At 40.9% G+C, this 22,708-nt stretch overlaps 2 protein-coding genes across 2 annotated transcripts in view; one reads left to right on the forward strand and one right to left on the reverse strand.

Annotated features, from left to right (window-relative positions):
- The first annotated feature begins 3,156 nt into the window (after nt 1–3,156).
- The window catches only part of LOC146974478 (leucine-rich repeat neuronal protein 4), a 236,219-nt gene continuing 216,667 nt past the window's right edge, over nt 3,157–22,708 (forward strand). Inside the window, exon 1 of the mRNA XM_085797934.1 lies at nt 3,157–3,169. The gene's annotated coding sequence lies outside the window, so the exon portion shown is untranslated. The remainder of the gene's footprint in view (nt 3,170–22,708) is intronic.
- Nucleotides 14,785–21,875, reverse strand: snx19a (sorting nexin 19a). The gene is made up of 11 exons (XM_085797887.1): nt 20,363–21,875; nt 20,129–20,267; nt 19,949–20,049; nt 19,740–19,862; nt 19,403–19,521; nt 18,869–18,959; nt 18,640–18,778; nt 18,262–18,385; nt 15,537–15,721; nt 15,357–15,444; nt 14,785–15,125 (listed from the first exon to the last, which is right to left on the reverse strand). Exons 1-11 carry the CDS (start codon nt 21,854–21,856, stop codon nt 14,966–14,968), a joined length of 2,763 nt encoding a protein of 920 aa, XP_085654013.1. The 5' UTR covers nt 21,857–21,875; the 3' UTR covers nt 14,785–14,965.

The raw sequence follows: 22,708 nt of genomic DNA on the forward strand, positions 1-22,708 counted from the left end.
CACACAGCCCTGCATGCCGTTCTCTCTCCTCATTGGATAAAAACTGTAGGATACGATAAATGTTTTCTCCTCGGCTCAGAGCAGAGCAGAGTGACTGACAGACCCGTGTTTCGGTCCAAACACTCTATGTAAGTGATTGCTGTCGGAAGATATAACTATTTAAGACTTATATTAACACAAATATATCACTTACTTCTGCTTTAACAAACTGGTACCATATAACCATCATGTATGAGGCACTGCAAACTAAAATGTATTATATTATCTAGTTATTATCAACCACAATCAGGGGGACAGCTGCTCATTATAGGCCAAAATGCCCTCAACTTGTTTATGGTGCCTTACGCCATGTTATGGTATGATTAATAACGACAAATTAATAACAGATCTTAATAAAGCTACTTGAGCTTTTTTCTCATGACATAACAAATCAATTTAAATCCTGATTCACTTTACACCATCATTTAGTCACTAAATTATCCCCATTATGTGCAAAAGGGGGAGAAAAAAAGAAAGAAAAAGTAGTGACGTGTAAAGTCAAAGAAAACCAAAGATGACATTTATGTTCCATATAGCTGTTCACTTGTTCCAGTGTCCTCAGACTGAGATCTCCTCAACGTTTCCACTTCTATCTCAGGGGAAAATAACAGCAGAGGCGAGCTGATCTCTTGAATCATACGTTTGTGTGTCTCAACCATCACCATGCTGTTGTTTGAGATTGATGGGGCCCGGCGCGTCGACCCCCGGGTTTCTGGAGGTTGACTCACAGCCACGTTGTAATGGAGTCAGCATCACATAACAGCAAGCCCACCACTGCAGCACATTTCCATGGCTTGGCAGAGAGAAGAAGAAGAAGGAAAAAAAAAAAAAAACAGCCATCAAAGCAGGAAAACCACATTTGCTCTCTTGAGTCTTCCAGTATCTCTGACAAACCCCAACTGGAGGTTCCCATCCAAAGTACAGCCCTCAAAAGTGAGGGAAAGACCGTCTAGGAAAAAAAAGACAGGAAAAACTCTGGGGACAGAAAATACAGAAAGTAGTACAAAAAAAAGGTTCAGCGTTATTCCTAGGCACCCCTGAGAAATATCCATTATATGTGCTACTTCCCATATGATAATGTAATTATGTTTTTCAGTAACAAGTAGTGTAAAATAACCTTACAAGACAGATGGATTTCTCACTAGTGAGAAAACACCCTGCCAGATTTTAAGCTATTCACTTGAGGCAGATCCACAGCTACAGTACAGAGAAGTTGGCTGTTTGGATAGTTTTTCGTATTCACAATGTGTAAATCTCCCTTTGTGATTGTGCAAAACTAAACTCACTAGTTCCTGGAGTAGTCTGATATTAGATGGGCAGAATGGTTTTGATCTGAAACCTATGGAGGACCACAGGGGACACATCAATTAAAAAGAGGAATTTCAAAAAGGATTTGAAAACCAGTCATTTAAAACACCATTTACAAAAGGGTTTTGTCCCAGCTTTACTGTTTGACAATTTTCAAAATGAATAAAATACCTCTCACCTCTTATGCAAGTAAGTTGACGTTACCGTGTTATCATACATCTCAGATTCTTTAAATTGTTTAATTCCTATTTTATGCATGAATAGATTGATTTTGGTTTCATCTTTGTGCAATCAGAAATAGGTCAGGACAAATAAACTTTTCTTTTACGTTGTTGTAACTGTCACATCTCATCAGTTATGCCTTGTGTCTTTTTCCCTCAGATTTCCATTTGTGTTTCCTGGTTTATTTTTGATACCTCTTGCATGACAGAGCAATACAAATCCAACTTTGGGACTTATTCTACTTGTTGCATATTTTAAGTTGTGGTTACAACTCATGAAACACTCACAGTTAGTGACTAAGTCAGTTCTGGTTTATTTCACTGATATACTTTTTTTTTGATGAAAGTTTTTCAAGTGCAGCCACTGTAACTGTTCTTACGTCAGCATTCGCTTACGCCTCTTTGAAAAAGCAAAATGATTTATTTGCATGTCCTCACTTCAAAGAACACTTTTCCACGTATGCAAAGTTATGTTTTCCAGATTTTTGGTGAGAAAAACATTGTCACCCCTCATGGTTATAGGAAGAAATGAGCAGACTGGACTGTTGAATATGTTCATTTTCAATAGAGCCACAAAAGATCTGCTCCCAAATTCACTTCTCAGCCGCTCAGAGGACGACTTTGTTCATCAGCTTTATTCTGACAGAGTTTGAAGTTTCACATGATCTTTGTAACCTCTGCACTATAATCACAAACAGACACTTTGCCCGAGGCTCTTTACTGAGTCCAGACATAATTCTACATGTCACACTGAGCCATTTAGAGCAGTAATCAGAGTTTCAAAAACAAAATATGACCTGCACCTCCTATAAGGATACATAGTTAGATGTATATACACTGTTGCTCTGATTCTCCGAACATAGCACTTAAAGGAAATAAACCGATAACACAGTAAGTCAGCTCAGCTTGATTGTTGCCAAGTTAAAAACAAAAAGTACAATGGCCCATTATTTCCATAGAGGTTGTGAGGTGAAGTATCCTTATATGGATACTGGTGAGAAAATATGTAATATGTGTTGTTACAGTCAGAGTCCTGAAATTCAGTGTGTGGAGCGACAGATGCTTTTTCATGTACTAAGGAAAACAACTTGCAAATTATCTCTCCTAATTGAGAGACAAAATTAACAAACACAATGTTGTGGACCCAACTGGATGTTTTCAAACAATGATCAATTACCTTTTAATTAAGAACAACTACTGTTAACCAGTGAGCCAAACCAGTGCATGATGTTCTTCATGATAAATTCTGAGGAAATTTTGATTAATTTCCAGTTCTAGCGTTCCAGAGAAATGAGAGCAAAAAAAAAAACCTTTTAGGGTCAGCAGACATTCAGTCATTGAGGGAATTTGCCGGCTTGCCAAAGTCAAACTTGGACTAGAATGAAATCCATTGACCTCTGTCAAGTAAAAGGGATAAGCATTTTATGACCCAGAACTGGTATGAAGTCAGTAACAAAATGAATAATTGCACAAGATTGAAGTTCTTCTTCTAAATAAGATTATTTATGAGATAAGTTAATAAATAAGATGATAAGTATCAGCACCCCCCAGTCTTTGCAGTATTTTTTATGTTCTTCTACACCAAGCTGTGGAAAGACGAGGTGACCTCCTCTTTCCACAGCTGATATCCGTCTGAACCCGTTCCTCTGTTATCTCCTTCAAATCTGCTTCAAACCACAGCTTCTCCAACTATTGTATCGACCTTTAGCTCAAGTCTTAACCAGCACTACAAAATATATGTACAATTGCACAGCATTTGGTACTTAAAAATTAAAAATTAGGTTACACAACATGTGCAGTTAATTATCTCTGAAAATAAAATTTGCACCCAAGAACTGATTATAGGCAATACTGTAGGTTGTTGAATCCATCATTAGGATTTGTTGGCCCAGAGAATCGACCCACATTCTTCGTCTTCACTTTGCTTCCATTTCTGGGTATTTTACAAGTTGTTTGTGCGGGCTTGTACCAAAATGTGACATTTTCTAATGACAAACTATCTGTGTCTGATAAATTTTTCTCTTGTTTGTAAAAAGAAAACAAAAAAACTGTAAAATCTGTAGCCTCAAGGTGAAACTGCAAATTGTTCAAATTAAACAGATTGGAAGTTGAAGATCAAGATTATCTCAAGAGGATAATATTTCACTTTGAGGCCTAAATCAGGATCTGATCCCGCCTCAGTCAGCAGGTCTGCTCTAGACTGATCAAAAGCTTTTACATCCCTCACTGAGAGCCCAGTTTGCTTCGTCACCCCTAAAACAGACCTGGAAACACTCAGTTCTGCTGAGACGCCAGGGATCCCCCTCTCCGCCCGATTCAGAGTTCCCACCATTTGAACTTCTCATGACTAATCTGCAGGTTTTCTTCTGGCTTCCAGCCCTGGCTCTGTGACTAAGGAAACAAGATCATATATCTTCAAAACCACAAAATTTGTGCTGACTGTGCAATAATTTTAATATCTTAATAAGTACATGAACAGATTTATACCACAGAGCTCAGGAAAGGGGTTGGGAAAGGACATTCGTGGGTTGTGATTAACTCACTTAATAAACTTACATTGAGGTGATAGAGTTGTTCAGCTGACAGTGTGTTATTATAGAAGGACTAAACATGCTTAACTCTGGTCAGTGGTCTTCACTTTACTGCAGCTTTATGTCATTACATATATGGTTATAATACTGATATTATTGGCATGGTCATTAAAATCTTGGTCCCCAGTCAAAAGATGAAATACAGTAGTCTGGAGAAGCCCCTATGCTTCTTAAATCATTGTTTAGACGTATTATCAATGTGTATTCATATCACGAGTCACCTCTTTTTGGCAGTCGGCACTTGCTGCACTGGATGTGAAAGGGAAACTGAAACAAAAGTAATTGTATATTGAAGATTTCCACCCGTGACCACATATGAACCAGAACTTGAATAATAACGAGGTGGTGGTACAGTGGTTAGTACTGTCACCTCACAGCAAGAGGGTTCAATAGGTGACTTGGAATTGCCCATAGGTATGAATGTGAGTGTGTGAGGTTGTTTGTCTACATGTCAGCCCTGTGATCGAATGGTGACCTGTCCGAGGTGAACTCTGGCCTCGGCCTGTGTCAGCTGAGATTGGGGCTGTGCAGCAGGGACCATCTGCACAGCTGATGAATGGGTGGATGCTGTGTGACACGTGGAGAGTTCATGTTGACTACACACAACTGACAATCCTCTAAAATGTAAAAAAGTCCTGTTGAAACCCACCGACCTGTGAGGTCTTACTGCTTCTAATGCAATGCTGTTTTTTTATTATTATGCTGTAATCATTACATAACTGTTTGTGTATGAAAATCTGAGTTTCCATCTGCATGAGAGTGAAGGATAACGTGACTTTCCACCTGTCCACATGTGTGTCCTGACCCTGCTCGTTGGTTAACATGCCCCTAGCATTGTTTTATGACTGGAGCTCCACCACTTCTGAGCCTCCCAACACCTGTACAATAAATCAACAGCCACCTCTGTAGGTGTTACATAACCCAGCATGGGTTTACTGACGCCAACTTTAAAACTGCCTGCAGTGGAGGCCTGACAAGGGGATAGCAGGGTTGACTCATCTTCTACAATAATAAGGTGGACCACAAAAGATTGTCCAGAGGAGATTACATGCAATAAGAGAAATAAGCGGGACGTCACTAATACGCTTATGGAACATATGAATTATTATAAATACATGTATTGTGTTTCAAATCTGATGCACTGGGGGAAAAAAAGTGGTGGCAAGTCCTTACGTGTTCATGACATCCATTCTGTTTAATCTCAGTGAGATGCCCAAATGTCAGAGGCACTTAAAGAGTGAAGAGCAGCTGATGTCTGTTCGCAGGTCTCACAGCTTTCCGACTTGTGGCAGAGAGCAGAGGTCCAAGAAGAAGGAAAAGTCCCACTGTGCATCCAAGTGTTAAAGCAAACCCTCTGACTCAACATGAGGGAGAACGGAGAAGGTGAAACCACGTCTGGTTTCTCCCCTCATCATCCCTGCTTGAGTCTCAACATATTGCTTCATAAAGGCAGATGGATGCAAACAAAGGGATTCTTTGGCTCAGTCATGAAACTACTTTAAATTCAAGTGGTCCACATGTTGTTATTTGTAATTATAAACATGCTAAATGCCTGACATTAGCCATCTGACATTAGCCACATGTATCTATTGTGATACAAGACCTGAAAAATGTTTTTCTGTGTAGATCATGAATAAGAAGGACAGTTGTGGTTGATTTTACTGTTCCCTCTCTATCCAGAGTCTTTCAACCAAATCTTCTGGTGGCTGGCATGCAGCCCACACAGAGCTCTCCTAGTTTGTGTTACGTCAGTTTCGATCAAATGAACGATGGTAGAATTAATCCCTGACAGACAATGAAGTGACTGCAGTCCTGTGTCAGCACTGGATTCAGTGTGGTCACTCTGTGTTTTGTCAGCTGTCATATGTTTTTTCATGTTTAATGTGCGACAGCAGCAGCAGCTCCTCCTCGTCACGTCCCTGCACTTCAGCACGGCTCGTTTACAAAGAGCCTAAAAAAGTATCTTCACCCTGGTGTGAAGTCATTCAGTTTTAACAAGATAGTTTCGGCATTGATAGAGTGTTAATGGTGTTGTAAATCTTGTTTTTGTGTATCAACACAATGGACAGGTGTTTACCAGTGGTACTTCTGCTAAAAATGTGATCCCAGGCTGGTTGCTGGTATTTCATAGCCTTTGCCTCACACCTCAGGAGAGCAGTCACAGTCTAAATCCAATTACGGCCATTTCCCAGAAGTCCCAAAGCCCCCATAAAGTAATTTCACCCCTCATTTCACCCAGGTCACTTCACACACAGAAGTGTGAGGACTTGACTCCTGGAGTCATACAGAGGCTGATAAAATTAGAAAAAGTCATTTTTTGCTAATATTGGTGACGGTGAGACGTGACGTGGTCTCAGTTCATAACAGGTCAGATGCTCTTGATGCTCTGGATGATGACCACTGTTAACACATCGTAGATGTTGTGATTTGTTACACAGACCAAGAAATTATTATCTGCCTAATTGAAATCAACGGTAAAATCAATGAGAATAAGGAAATGTACATTTTTAACCAAGCTGTCAGTTTGCACCTGTAGTCAGAAATGTGCATCAGTCTCATGATCACAAAGCTTTAAATGTTTATGTCAGTCTGTCAGTTTAGAAACACCACCTGGTCTACACACAACAAGTGTTTCTGCATGAACTTGTGTTGTCTGTTGACTGATAACATTACATTCAGCCACTGGAACAAGCCACCTTTGTATTTTATTTCACAACTGTACAGTAATGCACAGAAGTTTGTCTTCGCACCTTCATTTACCGCCTACAGCAGCCTTCCCACTGTATGAGTTTTGGATCGACAGTGTGATGCACCCAGGTGACTTACAAAGCTAATTTTGGGTCAAAAATGTAAAAGTAATTATAGTAAAGAGTATGTCCTTTAAAAACTAAAATCCAAAATGCTATTTCATCATCAAAACAAACTGTAAATTGACTTTACCTCTGCCAGCTCTGTGGAGCATTTACTCAATTCTTATCCTGCACCACATGTTGCTAATATCAAGTCTCTTAACTGGCTCAGTGGAAAGCTGCATTCTTCCGTGACGTTACCGACAGGACTGATTTACACACATACTGTAGCACTGCTCACATACCTCTGTCTGCACTCTGCCCATAGAGGTCAGGATAACTAATGACGGCTTGGTGTAATTCCTGGATAGAAGTCAAATGAATATCTTCCCAGAGTCTGATTAAGTATCTACAGTGCCCACGCTTTCTCATCTTCATTCACTGCTGGAAAAATGACCCAGTGTGCCCCCTCAGTTTTGCCAATACCATTATATTGTTGCAATGTGTGTAATAAAACACAGTATCTTGCCTACAGTGGCTACAGTGATCAAGTACAGTTGATTAACACAGTAAGTAATGCTGCTGCTTTCTTATCATGCTGTATCAACCCTCCTGAATCACTTTGCTGCCTGTATCTTGAAACAACCTCACACATCGGTCTTTCTTATGCTGCGTGGACTTGTTTAAGATGATCATTTTTTAACCAGGAGCCCTGTGACAGCCACGTCGTACCTGCTTACACCATAGGCTTACACAGACAAAACTCCAAACGTGAGCTTTTGCCCAAGGCCTACAAAGGCTACTTATTAAAGATGACAGGTGGTGTCGTTTTTTACACGTCCTTTGAGGTATGGCCTGTAACTACTGTCATGTAAAGAAAGTGTACAAAGAGGGAGGGGATGATTTTACAAGCATGTTGCATAATGTTGAATTTCAAGGGGCACCTCTCTCCTCTCTCCCCTCTATCGTCCGTTCACAGGTGAAACAGAGAATTCACACTGACGTGCTTGGTTTCATCATCACCCTGAGCCAGATGCTGTCAAGAGGCTGCAGCACTATCTCTGCATGCAAAATATAACTTTTATAGCCTTATTTATACAGCAATAAAAGTTATACCTAACATGTGTTGGCAGGGGAGACACATCAATAGCAGAGTGGTATGAACACAAATATTTCAGTCCACTAAAAGAACAGGTTTGACCTAATATGGCTCATTGAAGCTCTGAAATACTGAGCTAACTAAAACAGCATACTTTTTGCACTCAGACTCAGAACTGGACTTAGGGTTAGGAAGTTTAGTTTTTGAGTTTGAAAAGAAAAAGGCAACACATTCCTTCACTAATCATAAAGAGTAAGGAGTCTGAAGAGGAGCTCTACAGCTGGTCAGCAAAAAACAAAAATGGACAGAAAGTCCCCTCTTCAGCACATTCGCACAGCTGCAAACTGCAAAAGCACATCTGTGAGAAACTGTACAGGCATCAGAAATAAAATTGCCAATTGTTGGTTTATTTGATAGTGAGTCAGAATTATTCATTACAAAAACAAAAGGCTGTGTTTTTCTTCGAGGAGATGGATACATGACCCTCGTCATCTCCATCCAGGCCTGATTTTAAATGATGTTTTACTTTAGAATTGCTGCTTTTCTCAAACATGTTCTCCTTTTGTCAGATGCTTTGGAGCTACAGCAAGCTTCCTCGGGGCTCCATGAATCTGAGACATACAATATGTCAGGGTTACATGTGCTAACGAGGTGAGATGTTGAGAAACAGTAGTTTATAAGATTTTCAACAAAGGCACCTGAAGTCTGTCTCTGGCACAAGTGATAAAAAAAAAAGAAACACCCCCCCAAAAAACAGTACCAGTAGTTACATAAGTCGGAGCAGTGGGAGTGAGCATCATGTTGGTGACAGAGCTCTGCAGTTTGCCCAATGACAGCCGCTAATTACATAGTACAGACTAAGCAGTAAAGATACAGATAGTAATCTCCGAACATTTTTACCAAACTTGCAGAGACTTGCACTATTTTGAGATCTCTGACATGGTAATTTGTGGCAGACACAAAATACATGCCACCCTCGAAACACATACCCGACAGAGCACCTTGACCTGAGTGGGAGACGCCTGTCAAAACGTCTCAGTCTGTTTTGATTGGATGTGGAACAGTAGGGAGCTGCAGAAAGTAAAGTTTGTTTCCACTTAGTGTGACCAGGCAAGACACTGACTCCCCAGGAGCTCCAGGGCAACTCTGCACTTGCTGACTCAAGAGCAATGACCGAGGGGAGAAATACTGCTCTGGAGGATGAAGAAGAAACAGAAACACTTGGTCAATAATGAATACAGATTTGTGCAGAGTTGAGCAAAAGTATTTGCAAATTCAGAAGAGGCCCAAACATTTCTGACTTTTTACATTTCGCATTATGTCATTGCTCACATATTTGCTCTGCATGCGCAAGAAAGCCTATACGAGAAGTATATTAATGATATGGCTGGTTTCTAACTGCATCATATGTTGCTGGTTAAGTTAAACTCAACAGTGCATCAGTTTTTATGAGCTCCCTGTGAGTTCTGAATGGCAAAACCTCTGTTGTGCAACAACTGGCAAATATACATTCAAAATGGAAATAAAAGGTTTGACTCACAGCCCAAACATAAACCCCTGGACTGGATCCTGCTGTGCTGACAAAAAACAATAACAGCAACTAATTAGACATATAAATGTTTTCCTGGCTGAAACAGTCAATTTCAGGCGATTTCATCTTCGGTCATGGCAAACATTTCTGTTTATTAGGCAGAAAACTAAAGCAACATAAACATCTGTAACACAAATCTGTGTTGAAAAAAAAATCAAGATGCTGTAACATTGTATCAGACATAATTGAAACAGGCTTTAAAACACGGTGCTGAGTGAGCAGACACTCCTGATGAACCTTCAGGGAACTTGCCAAGAGGTCAAGAGTCATTAGAGGTGGACAGTTACCAGAACTGAGAGTGACTGATGGTTTGACTCAGACAGTTGTCCCAAGATGGGGTCATGAGGTGGTCAGCATCACCCTTTTCACTCCTCCCTGCTCTGAGGTATCATATTTTTCCCTCTGCTTATCACAAGTGGATTTTTTAAATTGTAACACACTCGAGTACGGTCACACCACGGTCGCCTACCTCTCTGTTGGCTACCTCCCCCTCTTTGACGTTAACTACCAACAGTCCACTAAAATACGGGTGGAGGGGAGGATTTCAGTTGGATAAAGTCATATTCTGATCAAAATATGTAATTGTCTTCCAGAAAACTTGGTCATCTGAGTTTCTTTCCAGTCTAAGTAGATGGAAGTAGGGCACTGAGGCGGGGTGTCAGAGTTCCTGAAAGGCCAAAATGCACATGTGCACTGTGCAGCAGAGGACACTCCACAGCTAACAGGAACCAGACTCACTTGATCTAAAGGTCAGACGCAGTTAGGCACGCTTACACGGGGAATGACGGGGTGTTTCTATGTTGTTACTCACGTCATATTCTGATGTTGCTGTTGGATGTTATTGAAAACGACAACACCTGCGAACGGCAAAGATTCGACTGTAATCCTGTTTCTAATTACACTCTGTGGTCACAGCAGCAAGAGGGAACAAAGCCGAGGTATACCTCGAAATTCAGATGCAGCACAGACACTCTTGTTAACCTCAACTGGTGATTCTCCTCCGCTCTGAGTAATCGCTCCATCTGGAAGTGTGTGCACAAATGTGCATGAGAATGTACATTCATCTTTTAAAGGTGGAATTCCCCCATAAAACCTATGCTCTCCACCATACTGCAGCTGTTGGTCCACTTTACTTGGACTGTCAGTGCTGTGGTTTAAAGGTGGGACCCGCTGCGGTCAGTGAGCATAGTGTGAACTCTGGCTGGTACCCCAAATACTGCACACATATACAGCACATCTGTCATCATCGGGAGTATAATTCATCATCATCATCATGTTAGTGGAACATGTTTCTGGGCATCATGATCAAAAGCAGCGTTTTGTCTCATTTCCCCTCTTCCTCCGCTGTTGTGAGACAGTGTGAGCCTCATCCAGGGGAGATATTTCCTGAACATGTGTTTTACAGGCTAATTAATCTACCAAACACAGTGGGGTCCCAGACCACCTTCCCATCTGCCTCAGACTTTTGGACCCCACTGTATCTTAAAATAGTAGCAAGAAACAATATCCCCACTGCCCTTAATACAAGACAAAAGATACTGTGAATAAACAGGCAACATTAACATCTGTCTGCAGCAGGGGTCAAGCACACACCCAGGGACGCTTAAGACCAATGAGTCATTAATGACAAACATCTGTAAAACAATGTCAAATTGAAAAAAAAAGCACTCCTAATAATAACAGCTACATGGCACTGGCTGCAGTCATTAGCCTACTTTCATTGGTATTTCTCTGCAGAGTATTTCCTGCTGTTAAAGAATGGAAAATGAATTGTAGAACGAAGAATGAAAATCCCCATAATATACAGAGCTGTTGGAAAGAGGTTTGACATGTTGAAAACTGAGGGGAAATATGTAGTTAAAACAAGAGTTGACGGAAATATTAGCAGCTCTGAGCTAACATCAATATGCTAAAACACCCACCATGAAATGACTGCAAAGTTGGCATGAATATGGCCACTGTAATATTACTGTTGGATTCAACTTTCTGAGGCAAAATGTTGTTTTTTTTCTAATTAGCACTCAACACACTGACTGCACATAGTTATTGACAGATTACAGTCACAACAAATTTGAACCTCATGGTGGTGCTAGAGGAAAAATACCACACTAAACAGTGCCTGAAAGACTAAATAAAGCTCATTTCAAACGATTGTTACAAGTGTTTATTTTATGTGACATGTGAACATCTCTGCTATGGAAGAATGAAGGAAAAGCATGAACATTGACCCTAAACCTAACCCAGTTTGTTACAGGCTGACTTGACAACAGAGACATAAATCCTGCTGCCTAGAACTAATTTATAATTGATAATATAAGGTCTGAACTCTGAGCATACTCTTAACTAATATAGTGTAAAATCTTTAGTGTTTATTTAATCAAGATGCAGTTTTCTAAACAAACTGCAACCAGCCAAGAGAAACAGTCTCCTTATTTACACATAGCATATGGCATTATCTAAAGAAGTGAGACTATTTCAAGCTTCATTGTTCAGTAAATCTTATGAAATTCAATATATTTACATTATGTACATTTATAAATACAATTTATAAAACACAGCTGATGAATGTAAGATTGTGGCATTCCACATGTCAGTCAGAGAGTAGTTGTGAAACTTCACAGATGTTTGTCCCATTGAGAGATTTGTGGTGAAATTACAGCTGCTTTGACTTTGAGACGTATGGGGCCACCGTCGATGAATCTTGAGTGTTTTCGTCTCCTCTGGTTGCCAGTGAAGTCCCAAAGCATGAGACAGAGGTGGGAGCCGGCCAGTATCAGCCCATGATATCATGAGAAAGGAAGCGAGCTGTGATAAATGTTCCTGAGATCCAGTTCATAAAGTCTTTCTGAACTAACACGTGGAAACAAAGGGAGTGGATTGACACTGAAGTTCCTGTTCAGTGTCGTCAGGTATTCCTGTTATTGTGTCCACTCCCTTCACAACGTCACCTTAAGAACTGCTTAAAAAAAAGAAAAATCTATAAAATGAAAGAGAAACATTTTTGCAACAAACTGCATAATTTCACAAATGTCTCTTTAACTCACAGAAAGTAATAAATAGATGACAGTTTTGATTCTTCGTTGTGTTATTTGTGATCACCAGTGCAGACAAAAAAGTCACATACCCATGCCCATATATTTAAAATTATAAAACAGGTCTAGGTTTTATATTAAAATTGTGAAAAATATCAAAGCCTCAGTCCACAAAGAAATGTGCACAGCCTGTATTCAGACTGAGCCTTGACATTTTGATGCCATGATAATAACAGTCACCCTCAGCACAGCATCCAACCTTGCAGGATCTAATTTCTCTGTTTACCTGATAAGCTGTATTCCTATTCACTCACTCAAGAAAAGAAGTCAGCCAATCAGAGGGGAGTCTCAGAGCCTCCTCTCTTCTGATTGGCTGACTGATCTGTTGTTACTACAGCTCCAGAGAGGAGACTGGCAGAGGAGATGTAAAACTACATTGACATGATGTTTGGAAATCAAAACCACAAATATATTTCTCTATGAATATCAAAACTTTAAATAAAACATGATTAAAAAATATTTTCCATATCACATTATTTTCAGCTTGTTTGTAATAAAGTGACTGCAGCATCATTTTTATCTGAGAACCTTGAAGTGATCTTCCCTATAAGACATCTACATGTTATGGCACAGTGCACATACAGTTTATAAGCAATGCAAACAGGACAAGAGAGGGGAAATATTAGTGCACTTCAGTCTCACTAAAAGGTAAATCCCAATTTTTCACAGTAGAAAGCTCAGTGTTTGCACTGTGCTGATCTCTGGCGCATCATCACATCCCTGCACTGGACACACAGTGGGACGCTGCAGTGTGTAGTGCAATCCCCAGGGATTTGTGTCTGCAGAGTTTAAAAGGTCATTTCTCCCTGTTTCTGAAACTATAATATTCACAAAGTCCGACAAAGTTTCACATGTCATCAACTGCACATCAACCGTGATATTAAAACCTTTAAAGTATGTCTTAAAATAAAATAAATAGCAACAGAATGTAGATCTTAATCTCCATTGATACCTCAAGTGGTGTCAGCCTAAAATAAATATGATTTTAAAAAAGAAAAAAAAAAAAGTTTAACAGTTTAACATGAAAAACATGCCTCATAATTTGCCATTTAAATCAAATAAAAAGGAACATTTTCACAGTGATTTCATGAATCATGCAGTGAGGTGTTAATCTTTCAGGCTTTTACAGCCTCATCAAAGAAAATGGTCTGTGCAGGGTTTTTCAAAGGCTGCTCAGGATCAAAAGATCCTGGGAAGACTACAACAGTGTATGCACTAAGTCTAGTGAAATCATGTTCATCAATGAAATATCAGTCTGGGATCTTGGTTGAATCATTGAAAGTACATCTGCCAAATCTTTCATACAGGGAAAATACTCTTACTATTATGGTCTGTTATATTCTAGGAGGGTTCACTTCCCACAGACTCTCAGGTAAAAGTGAGGTTTACACTGTGGATGTTATGACGGTGGTCAGCTGTGGTTGGACACAACACTGCTGGTGCCAGTACAAGATCTCACAATGGTAATCCAGTTTTCAAGATGTACTGTAAAGCCACACTACACACACTGTTACCATAGAAACAGATGTGCTCAAATGTAATATGCTCGTCTTAAACACCTTAGCCAATAAGATAAAACACACGTTTATGATTCAGGACACTAGTCTTTAAATAATTAAAGTAGTCTAAGGTCTCTGTCCCTACAAACCTCCATCAGAGGTGAAACCATTCATAACCTCAGTCCGTCCGTCTCACAGCTGATTTCACTGATATTTATCACAATGAAGGCGCCGGCTGCTGATGAGTGTGAGATATCAATCAATGTACAGTACCAGGGTACAATATGTGATTTCACATAACGAGAATATTGGAACCAAAACTGAAAAACTGAACATTTAGTCTGAGTATTGAAAATAACTATTTTTCCATTATGCAACTTAGTATCAGACAATCAAGTCTGAAATGCTCAACATGTGTGGAGCCTACGGGCTTCAGCAGGGACGGCAGCAATACAGAATTCATGTTGGGAACATAATGTCCAGCCACAGCTGATTGATCTTGTATATTTGACATGTTCAGAATTTATGTAAACTTTCTACACACATCTTTACTGGTGTTTCAGAAAAAGTCACGTGTCCTCTCATCTTCATGTTAAAGTGAGTCACAAGGAGGGCACATGACGAACGAGCAGCTTTTTGCTTATGATCAATCAGGTAAAAACTGATGCTTTTACTGACCATTATAAATTTGTATGTGTACTGCACATCATCCAGGAACTGCCTCCAACTGTGAGTGTCAGTCGTGTGCAGATCTCATGTGTGGAGAGTAATGAGGAGGATTGTCTCTGTCAGTGTCTTTAGCCAGGCTCTGCAGCAGAGACCTCTGAAAGGCCTCGTCACACGACTCGGGCACCAGAAACTCCAGCAGTAGGTCACAGACACAGTAGATCAGATGCCTGCACATAGTTATAGCAACATGGTTAATGACAGACAGACTGGTATCTACTGGTATCCAAACAGATGCTTGAATGTGAAAAGCATTTGATACAGAAGATATATTTTGTCTAACTTTTCATCTATAGTCTGTTAGTAGTCTGTAGTCTGTTAGTTAGTGACAAAGCTGTGTGTAACTGACTTTCAGACAGAGTCAGACACATATTTATTCAACACTTTGGTTGTTGACTCACTTGTTTATCTGATAGTCCTGCAACGACTCCAGCATCGTCTCCAGACTCAGTCTGTACTTCTCACTGCCCAGCATGTCAGTGATGAGCTCTGTACAAGTGCAAACAATGGCACAAACCAGACAAGATCATTTTAAAGGAATTCAATAAACAGAAAACAATCTGACTCCAGCTCTTACGTACCTGGAAGCAGCTGCATTAGACAGTCCAGACACTGCTCTTTAGTTTCCTCTCTCTCCGCTGCACTGCGCTCCGGCCGTGGTTGAGCAGGTAGCGTGCCTCCTGGCCACACAGCTTCCTGCAGCACTTGCAGGTAAATCACCCAGCAGGGGGCACTGGTAAGGTGCGCAACTCCCACATCCAACCATCTGAGACAAAAGTCAGTAGTTCAGTTTCATCTAAGTTGAGCTGCCTGCTTTTCTTTAGATATTAACCTCTGCATAGATTAGAACAAACAAATAAGTGCATAAGTGAAAGACATGTAGGCCTAATTTAGGGGAGGAAATTGAAGAAGTCTCAAAACATTGCAGAGACATGACCATTATTTTCTGGCATGCTTAGTGAACCATAAAACTCCCAGGGGCCTATGTCAAGTCCAAAAATGGAGGCCAGTATAATGAGTTAATGACGGCAACACACCAGAGATTGGAAAAGCACAGTTCCCACAGACTGTATGGCGAAACAAACCCAGTGGTAATTCTGGACAAGTCTTTGTTTATTAAAGTTATGTTCACAGTAAGACATAGGCACTGCATCTCAAGAAAAGAAAAATAATTTGCCTACTCCTCACCACAGTACAGAAACAGCTCTTATTAGAGTGTTAAATGACATAAGGTTGAACACTGACTCAGGCAAGGTGTCAGTTCTGGTCATGTTGGATCTCAGTGCTGCGTTTGACACTGTGGATCACAGTATACTGCTGGACAGGTTGGAAACCTGGGCAGGACTCAGCGGGACAGTCCTAAAATGGTTCAGGTCCTACTTAGAGGAACGGAGTTATTTTGTGACCATTGGTAGTTATCAATCCGATCGAGTGGCTATGACGTGTGGAGTTCCTCAGGGGTCAGTCCTTGGACCCCTTCTGTTTAACCTGTATATGCTGCCTTTGGGTCAAATTCTACAGAACTCTAATGTCAACTATCATAGTTATGCAGATGACACACAGATATATCTTGCACTATCTCCAGATGACTGCAGTCCAATAGAGTCATTATGTCACTGTTTAGAGCAAGTCAAAACTTGGATGAGCCAAAATTTCCTTCAGTTAAATCAAGAAAAAAGTCCCAAACTGATCAGGAGAAGCTGATTCATGCTTTTATCTCCAGTAGACTAGACTACTGTAACGGTCTTCTGACTGGTCTCCCCCAAAAAAGCATCAAACAGCTGCAGCTCATTCAGAACGCTGCAGCTCGAGTTTTAACCAGAACAAAGAGATCAGATCACATCACCCCGGTTCTTAAGACCCTACACTGGCTCCCAGTCAGCTACAGAATAGATTTTAAAGTTCTGCTACTGGTTTACAAATCACTGAATGGTCTAGGTCCAGAATACATGAATGACATGTTAGTAGAGTACAAACCCAGTAGAGCTCTGAGATCTACTGACTCAGGTCAGATAGTGGAGCTCAGAGTTCAGACCAGACATGGTGAAGCAGCATTTAGCTGTTATGCTGCACACAAGTGGAACAAACTACCAGCAGAACTGAGATCAGCCCCAACTGTAAGCACTTTTAAATCCAGGTTAAAAACATTTCTCTTTTCACGTGCTTATAGCTGAGAACTTAAAACTTTATCTATTTTCTTTTATTTTACTTTTATTTGCTCTTGCTTTTAACTCTGTTTTCAGTGTTTTGTTTGTTTTTATTCTGTCTTATGCTTCCTTTTTTTTAATTTTTTTTTTATGTTTTGTCTTTATGTAAAGCACATTGAGTTGCCTTGGTATGAAATGCGCTATATAAATAAAGATGCCTTGCCTTGCCTTGCCTACAACTACTTTGTAGCTCATGAAGCTGTCATAATGGACCCAGCGTCTGGATCAGGGTCGCTGCTAGGAAGTTTGGGCGCCCTGAAAAAAATCTGAAGTGAGCCCCTGCCCCCTGGCTTTCCATTGTCACTTTTTTTATAGACTATGTATTTTCATTTTTTATTTATTTCAACCAGGGCAAATTGACGGTGAGTGACAGAAACAGACAACTTGCCCATCATTCTGATTTATTATTTCTCCACTATGTCTCATGAAACTTTTGGTTTTCTTGTTTCTGATGTCATACAGGCATGTGAAAATGTAGTGTTAGATTAGGGTGAGCATCCTGTATTGATTCAGTAAGGGACAGTCCCATACACAGGACAGCTGACAACCCTAGTATAAGTACAGCTAGCTATCTTAATGTTGCCCTTGTTGGGGAAAAAAGCTCTTATTATCTGCGCTCCTAGTCTGCTGGCTCTGCTACTGGCCTCTCTCTCCACTCGTTTCTGGTAACCAGATTTATGTTTTATATCTTTCTCTGTTTTTTCAGCTAGTAACCTGTCTGTACTACATTATTATAAGATTTTGCAGGGGCGACTGCTGGGGGATTGCTAATTGGAAAATAAAAGATATTTCATGAATATTGCATGTTTTGTGGCTTTGTTTTGATGCTGATGCAGCATTAGTATGAGTATTAGTCATTGTTATATGCAGAATCATTTAGTCATAGAAACATTAGGCTACTGGGGGGTTTTGTGGGCCCTACTGGGCTGTAGGCCCCTATTGTCACCACCTTTTTCCCCTATGCAACGGCCCTGGTCTGGATGAAAGAAACATAATGAAGTGGCACATGCTGCCATTGAAACAGGCCTGCACTCTTATATTTATATAAGTTGTATCACTTGCTGTAAATGTGTAAATGTGCATTATAAGAAACAGTGACCTCTCGATGAAGGTGCCAAAGAGCAGCCTGATGGTCTTCTGAATGTTCTCAGTGCACAGCCAACTCCACTGGTCCTTCATCAGTAGACACAGGATGTTCAAAGCAACATCTGCCACAGCTGTGTCTGCAGTACATATGAAATAAACAGCAACAATAAATTAATAACACAACCATAGGATCCTGTAAAACACAAGATACAAGCTCATCAATGGAGAGTGACTATTAGCCTAGGACTCCTCAGCTTGTGTTTAAACAAACAGCGGACTCATGCTGCACTCCAGTGGTGATGCTGTGTTACTACGTCTTAGAGCTCTAAGACTGCAACACAAGATACAACTAAGTAAGTCTAACTAAGACTGTAAAACTGTCAATTTTAACCTGTCCCTGAAGTCCTCTTGTCTTTGTCAGGCTGCTCATGGTCCTTCTTGGCTGTCTCTTTCCCATTCAACAGACATAAAAGTCTTTCCTGCTCTGTGACAAAGTTCTCCAGGCCGGACAGCGGCATACCGTTCAGGACCTAGAGAGTCATAATAAACAAAGTGAAAATGTGGCCATTTCACAATCACATTTATCCATCAGAGATGATAAACACAGTAAGGTAACTCACAGCGCTGCCTTCACTGAAGCAGTATGTCACTTTAGGATGGAGGTCAGGTATATTGAGAGACGGGGAAATTTTGCTCGGGAACATGAGTCTCCTGATGCATGAAACACAAAACCAGAAGTCCCAAAGTAGAATCAGAAACAACACAGAGTGCCAGAGCAACCTGCACTGATTCATACTGTACTGAAGTGAACTGACTGTTTAATCAATTGAAAGACAGAAGCGTGATCAGTGGCCTGTGAGCTGGGAGCCCCCAGGTGATCTCAAAACAAATCTAAGAAGTCAGAGATGATTAAAGGAAAAAGACAAAAGGAAAAACATCCCTGCAGCACAAAATTAGATTTCACTTTTGGCAAATATATTTCTATGATCCATCTCTTTTGAAATCCCAAAGCCCTAACCCTCAGCCCTAATTCAAGAGTGTGCACAGCTCATATACCAATGCAACCTGAAGAGGAAGGTTATGTGGACACTGCTTTGTTCTTAAGGGGCCACAGGAAAAAGAAAACCTATTTAGGGCTGATGTCGAACCCTCACCTGTACTTCCTGCTGTCAATCGTTCTTCCATCAGCATCTCCCTCAAGGTCTTCTGTTGGACTGAGGGGCTCAGGATGAGGGAACGCTGTCTTCAGTGTGTCTAATGCATTTTCCATCATCTGTAATGGAAATCGAGTTGGAGAAGACATGAGATGAGTAAACCATCCTTTTTGAAAGAAAATACCGATGGAAATCAACAGACCAGTTTTTATGCTGATGTGTTTCAAAAAGATTTGCTTTGTTGAGTCTGTATTGTGATCATTTCAAAGTTTCAGACTTTCTTATAATCACAGTTCTTGGTCCTCATTGGAGCCCCACTATACAGATGTTTTCTTACCTTATCAATTCTTGACTTGCCAAAAGGCTTTCTTCCAAAATATGTACTACTATTGTCTGTGTTGACAGACAGAAACTCCTGCAGGTCCTCATTGGTGGCTGTCTCAGGAATGCTGCTTAATTGCTGTAAAAAAAATCGATCAAATTACAGGAGTACAAAAAACATATTGACCGTGCAGAGTGATATGATGATATGATCCCAACACCTACTTTAAGGAACACATCCAGTTGGCTTTTACGGGCTTCAACCCGTTCGCTGTCTATGTTGCCAAATGGGAGGTCTGGGAACATTTTCTTTGGACCTTTGACATCTGAAATGCAGAACACTAACTATCAATAACATATCTGACTTGATAGACTAAAGTTTGAGGCCATCTAAAACAGACTTACTCTTGATTAATTTCTTAACTTCAGGCTTCTCCTCCAAACGCGCCTGCAAATTGAGGAATTCGCTGTATCTCCGATTGACAGCGTGACCGGTCAATGAGTGCAGAGAGGAACCGTTTTCTGCTTCAGCCACTTTCTCAAACTGTAACACAGGAAGTGGAGGGAAGGGTGTGATGATAAAAAAAAAACATATTCAAATATAAATCAAACATTATAGGTAGTAGGAGGTGGTGTTACCTTTACAGTGTAAAGAGTATAGGGATGTGTACCAGTGCCACGCTGCTCCTTTGCAGTAACAGTACCAGCAATCTGCACGTTCTGGATGTGCACAGGTGAACCTTGGTTGTTGGGACTATCGAAGTTGTAGGGGCTTAGACAAAGTCTTCTCGGGGATAAGGATGGGGATTTCTCTTGGGCTATACCTGCCGGCCACTGGGAGTCCTCAGGCACAATCACCTTTGGCGCAAGATTTTTCAAAGGGCCGAAGCAGCCGACGGTCTCGTCGACCTTTAAATTGCTTCTGTTGCAGAAGTTTGCTGGAGGTCCACAGTCACAAAAGCCTCCTGTCAGTTCATCTTCTGAGTCTGACTGAATCAGGGAGTCCAGTGAAATCCCTTTGGACTCTGGTGACTGGGGGTAATGGCCAGATGGGAGTGAGCAGCAGTTCACTTTGCATGGTGTGAGCAAACCTGGATGGCAGCTTTCTAATTTCTCCACAGACGTGAGGCTTACCATGCTGCTCTGCGAGGAGTCCCACTCACTGATGGGACTCTTGCTCTCCAGATCGTCGAGGTCGGAGGTACTCTGGAAGGAGAGGGTTGCTTGTTCAGACGACGAAGACAGGGACCGGCAGGTGGTCCAGGAGTCCTGCGGGATCGGACATCTGTACAGTCCAGATGGCGGGTGCACGTTCACAGTGATTTCCTGTGGTTCTCTGGACCTGGTGAATATGTCTACAATGGTCTGGTTCAGCCAGTCTGGATCAGACACTCTGCTTATCAGCGGCAACAGCACATTGCAGGTGATGAGCTCCGTGACCATGTAACCTCCAGTTCTGGTTTCCATCTGAGGGTACGGCACAAGCACATGTAAGACAAGGTTGACTAGTGCTCTGGAGTAGCTGAGCTCAGTGGCTGAACTCCTCACAGCTGGGTGAGGGGAGTCTACTTCACTGTACAGCTGCCAGAGACTGATGCCCTCTGTCTGTGTTGACTGTATCTGTCTTGCTGTCATGTAGCTCTGCAGGTGGCAGCCATACAGCTCCAGCAGCCGCTGAACCAGTGCTTTTCTGTCCACTCTCCGCGCACGCTCCTTCAACTCCATCACTGAGTCCAGCATTGAATTACGCACCGCACGTTCAAACTCCCCCTCCACCTCTGGCAGCAGTGTACGATACCACGAGGACACAAAGTCACGCACGGCTTTGTGGACGGCACTGTCAATCTCGTGGTTCAGCCTCCACTCGTGTTCAGGTGAGTACAGCGGTGGGTTAATCGTGCCAAGAGGCAAGAAATGTTCCAAGTGGAGAAGGCTGTTTGCATCCAGGACAGCTCGGGACCCCAGCCAGCCCCCGAGGACCACCAAGAGACTGGTGAAGACGCAGAGGAGCCACACGTTCACTAGGAGATGGAAAAGGATGAGCCATGCCAGCAGTGCTCCAAGCCCTAAGAGCCGCCGCTGCCCAAGTAGCTCTGATAAAGTCCAGTGATATAAACTCTTCGTAGAAGGCATCACAGTGAGCAGGAGAAACGTGTCCTGTTCAAAACAATAAGACGGAGACATTGGTGGTTTGGATTGTGTTCTTTAACTCCTTTATAAACTCTGCATAAATAAAGAACACTGCTTAAATCCTAATATGACAAAGCAACTCTTGAAAACGTTGTGCAATGGTTTTACATCTACTGTACTGATGCCACTGGTCTATTGATGCCATTGTATTAATTTTTGTGTTGTCATGGTGTGTAAAACTTTATAAAAATGTGACACTGTCCATCTCCAGTTGCAATAATCCCAAAAAAAAATGACATCTTCTTTTGTCCAACCAAAGTTATGAGAGAAATAGGCTACCACAGCGTTCAAATATGTGCTTTGTTGCGAATTCAAAAGTGAGTCAAATAATTTAGCATCAAAATACACATGTTATGCAAACCAACCCATTTTAGATTTAAGTAGCCTATATGGTAAGACTTTATAATAAGTACACACTATTAAGCATTAGTTAACCATTAAATACTGAATTCATCTTTTATAACACATACAATTAAAAATGTTTTACTCATCACTGATAAACACTTACTGTATTTATAAACTACATACTAATAAGTATTCATGCTTTATAAATGAAGAATTCAGTATTTATTAATGCTAAGCTAATGCTTAATAGTGCGTACTTATTATAAAGTCTTACCAAGTAGCATATTGTAAATGATTAAATTGTGATTATTGATGCATTCACATTGCATTTCTTTCATGTTGCAGCTGGTGAATGAAGCTTATTTCTGAATAAATAAGTCTGTGAATTTTACATTAATCTTGAATTACAGTTTAAAAGAAGTGTGACTTGAAAACACAGCTATCCCTGCG

Source organism: Trachurus japonicus, chromosome 14 (assembly GCF_045865225.1).
Source record: "Trachurus japonicus isolate A0001 chromosome 14, Traja_1.0".
Lineage (NCBI taxonomy): Eukaryota > Metazoa > Chordata > Actinopteri > Carangiformes > Carangidae > Trachurus > Trachurus japonicus.

Bases quoted from the DNA above. Each gene is read 5' to 3' on its own strand.
- snx19a (XM_085797887.1), bottom strand. From the start codon at position 21,856: ATGCCTTCTACGAAGAGTTTATATCACTGGACTTTATCAGAGCTACTT. The intron at 18,960-19,402 runs GTGAGGGTTCGA...TTCATGCATCAG, and splicing joins ATTGACAGCAGGAAGTACAG to GAGACTCATGTTCCCGAGCA. The intron at 15,722-18,261 runs GTCACTGTTTCT...CTTTTGTCTCAG, and splicing joins TTTGGCACCTTCATCGAGAG to ATGGTTGGATGTGGGAGTTG.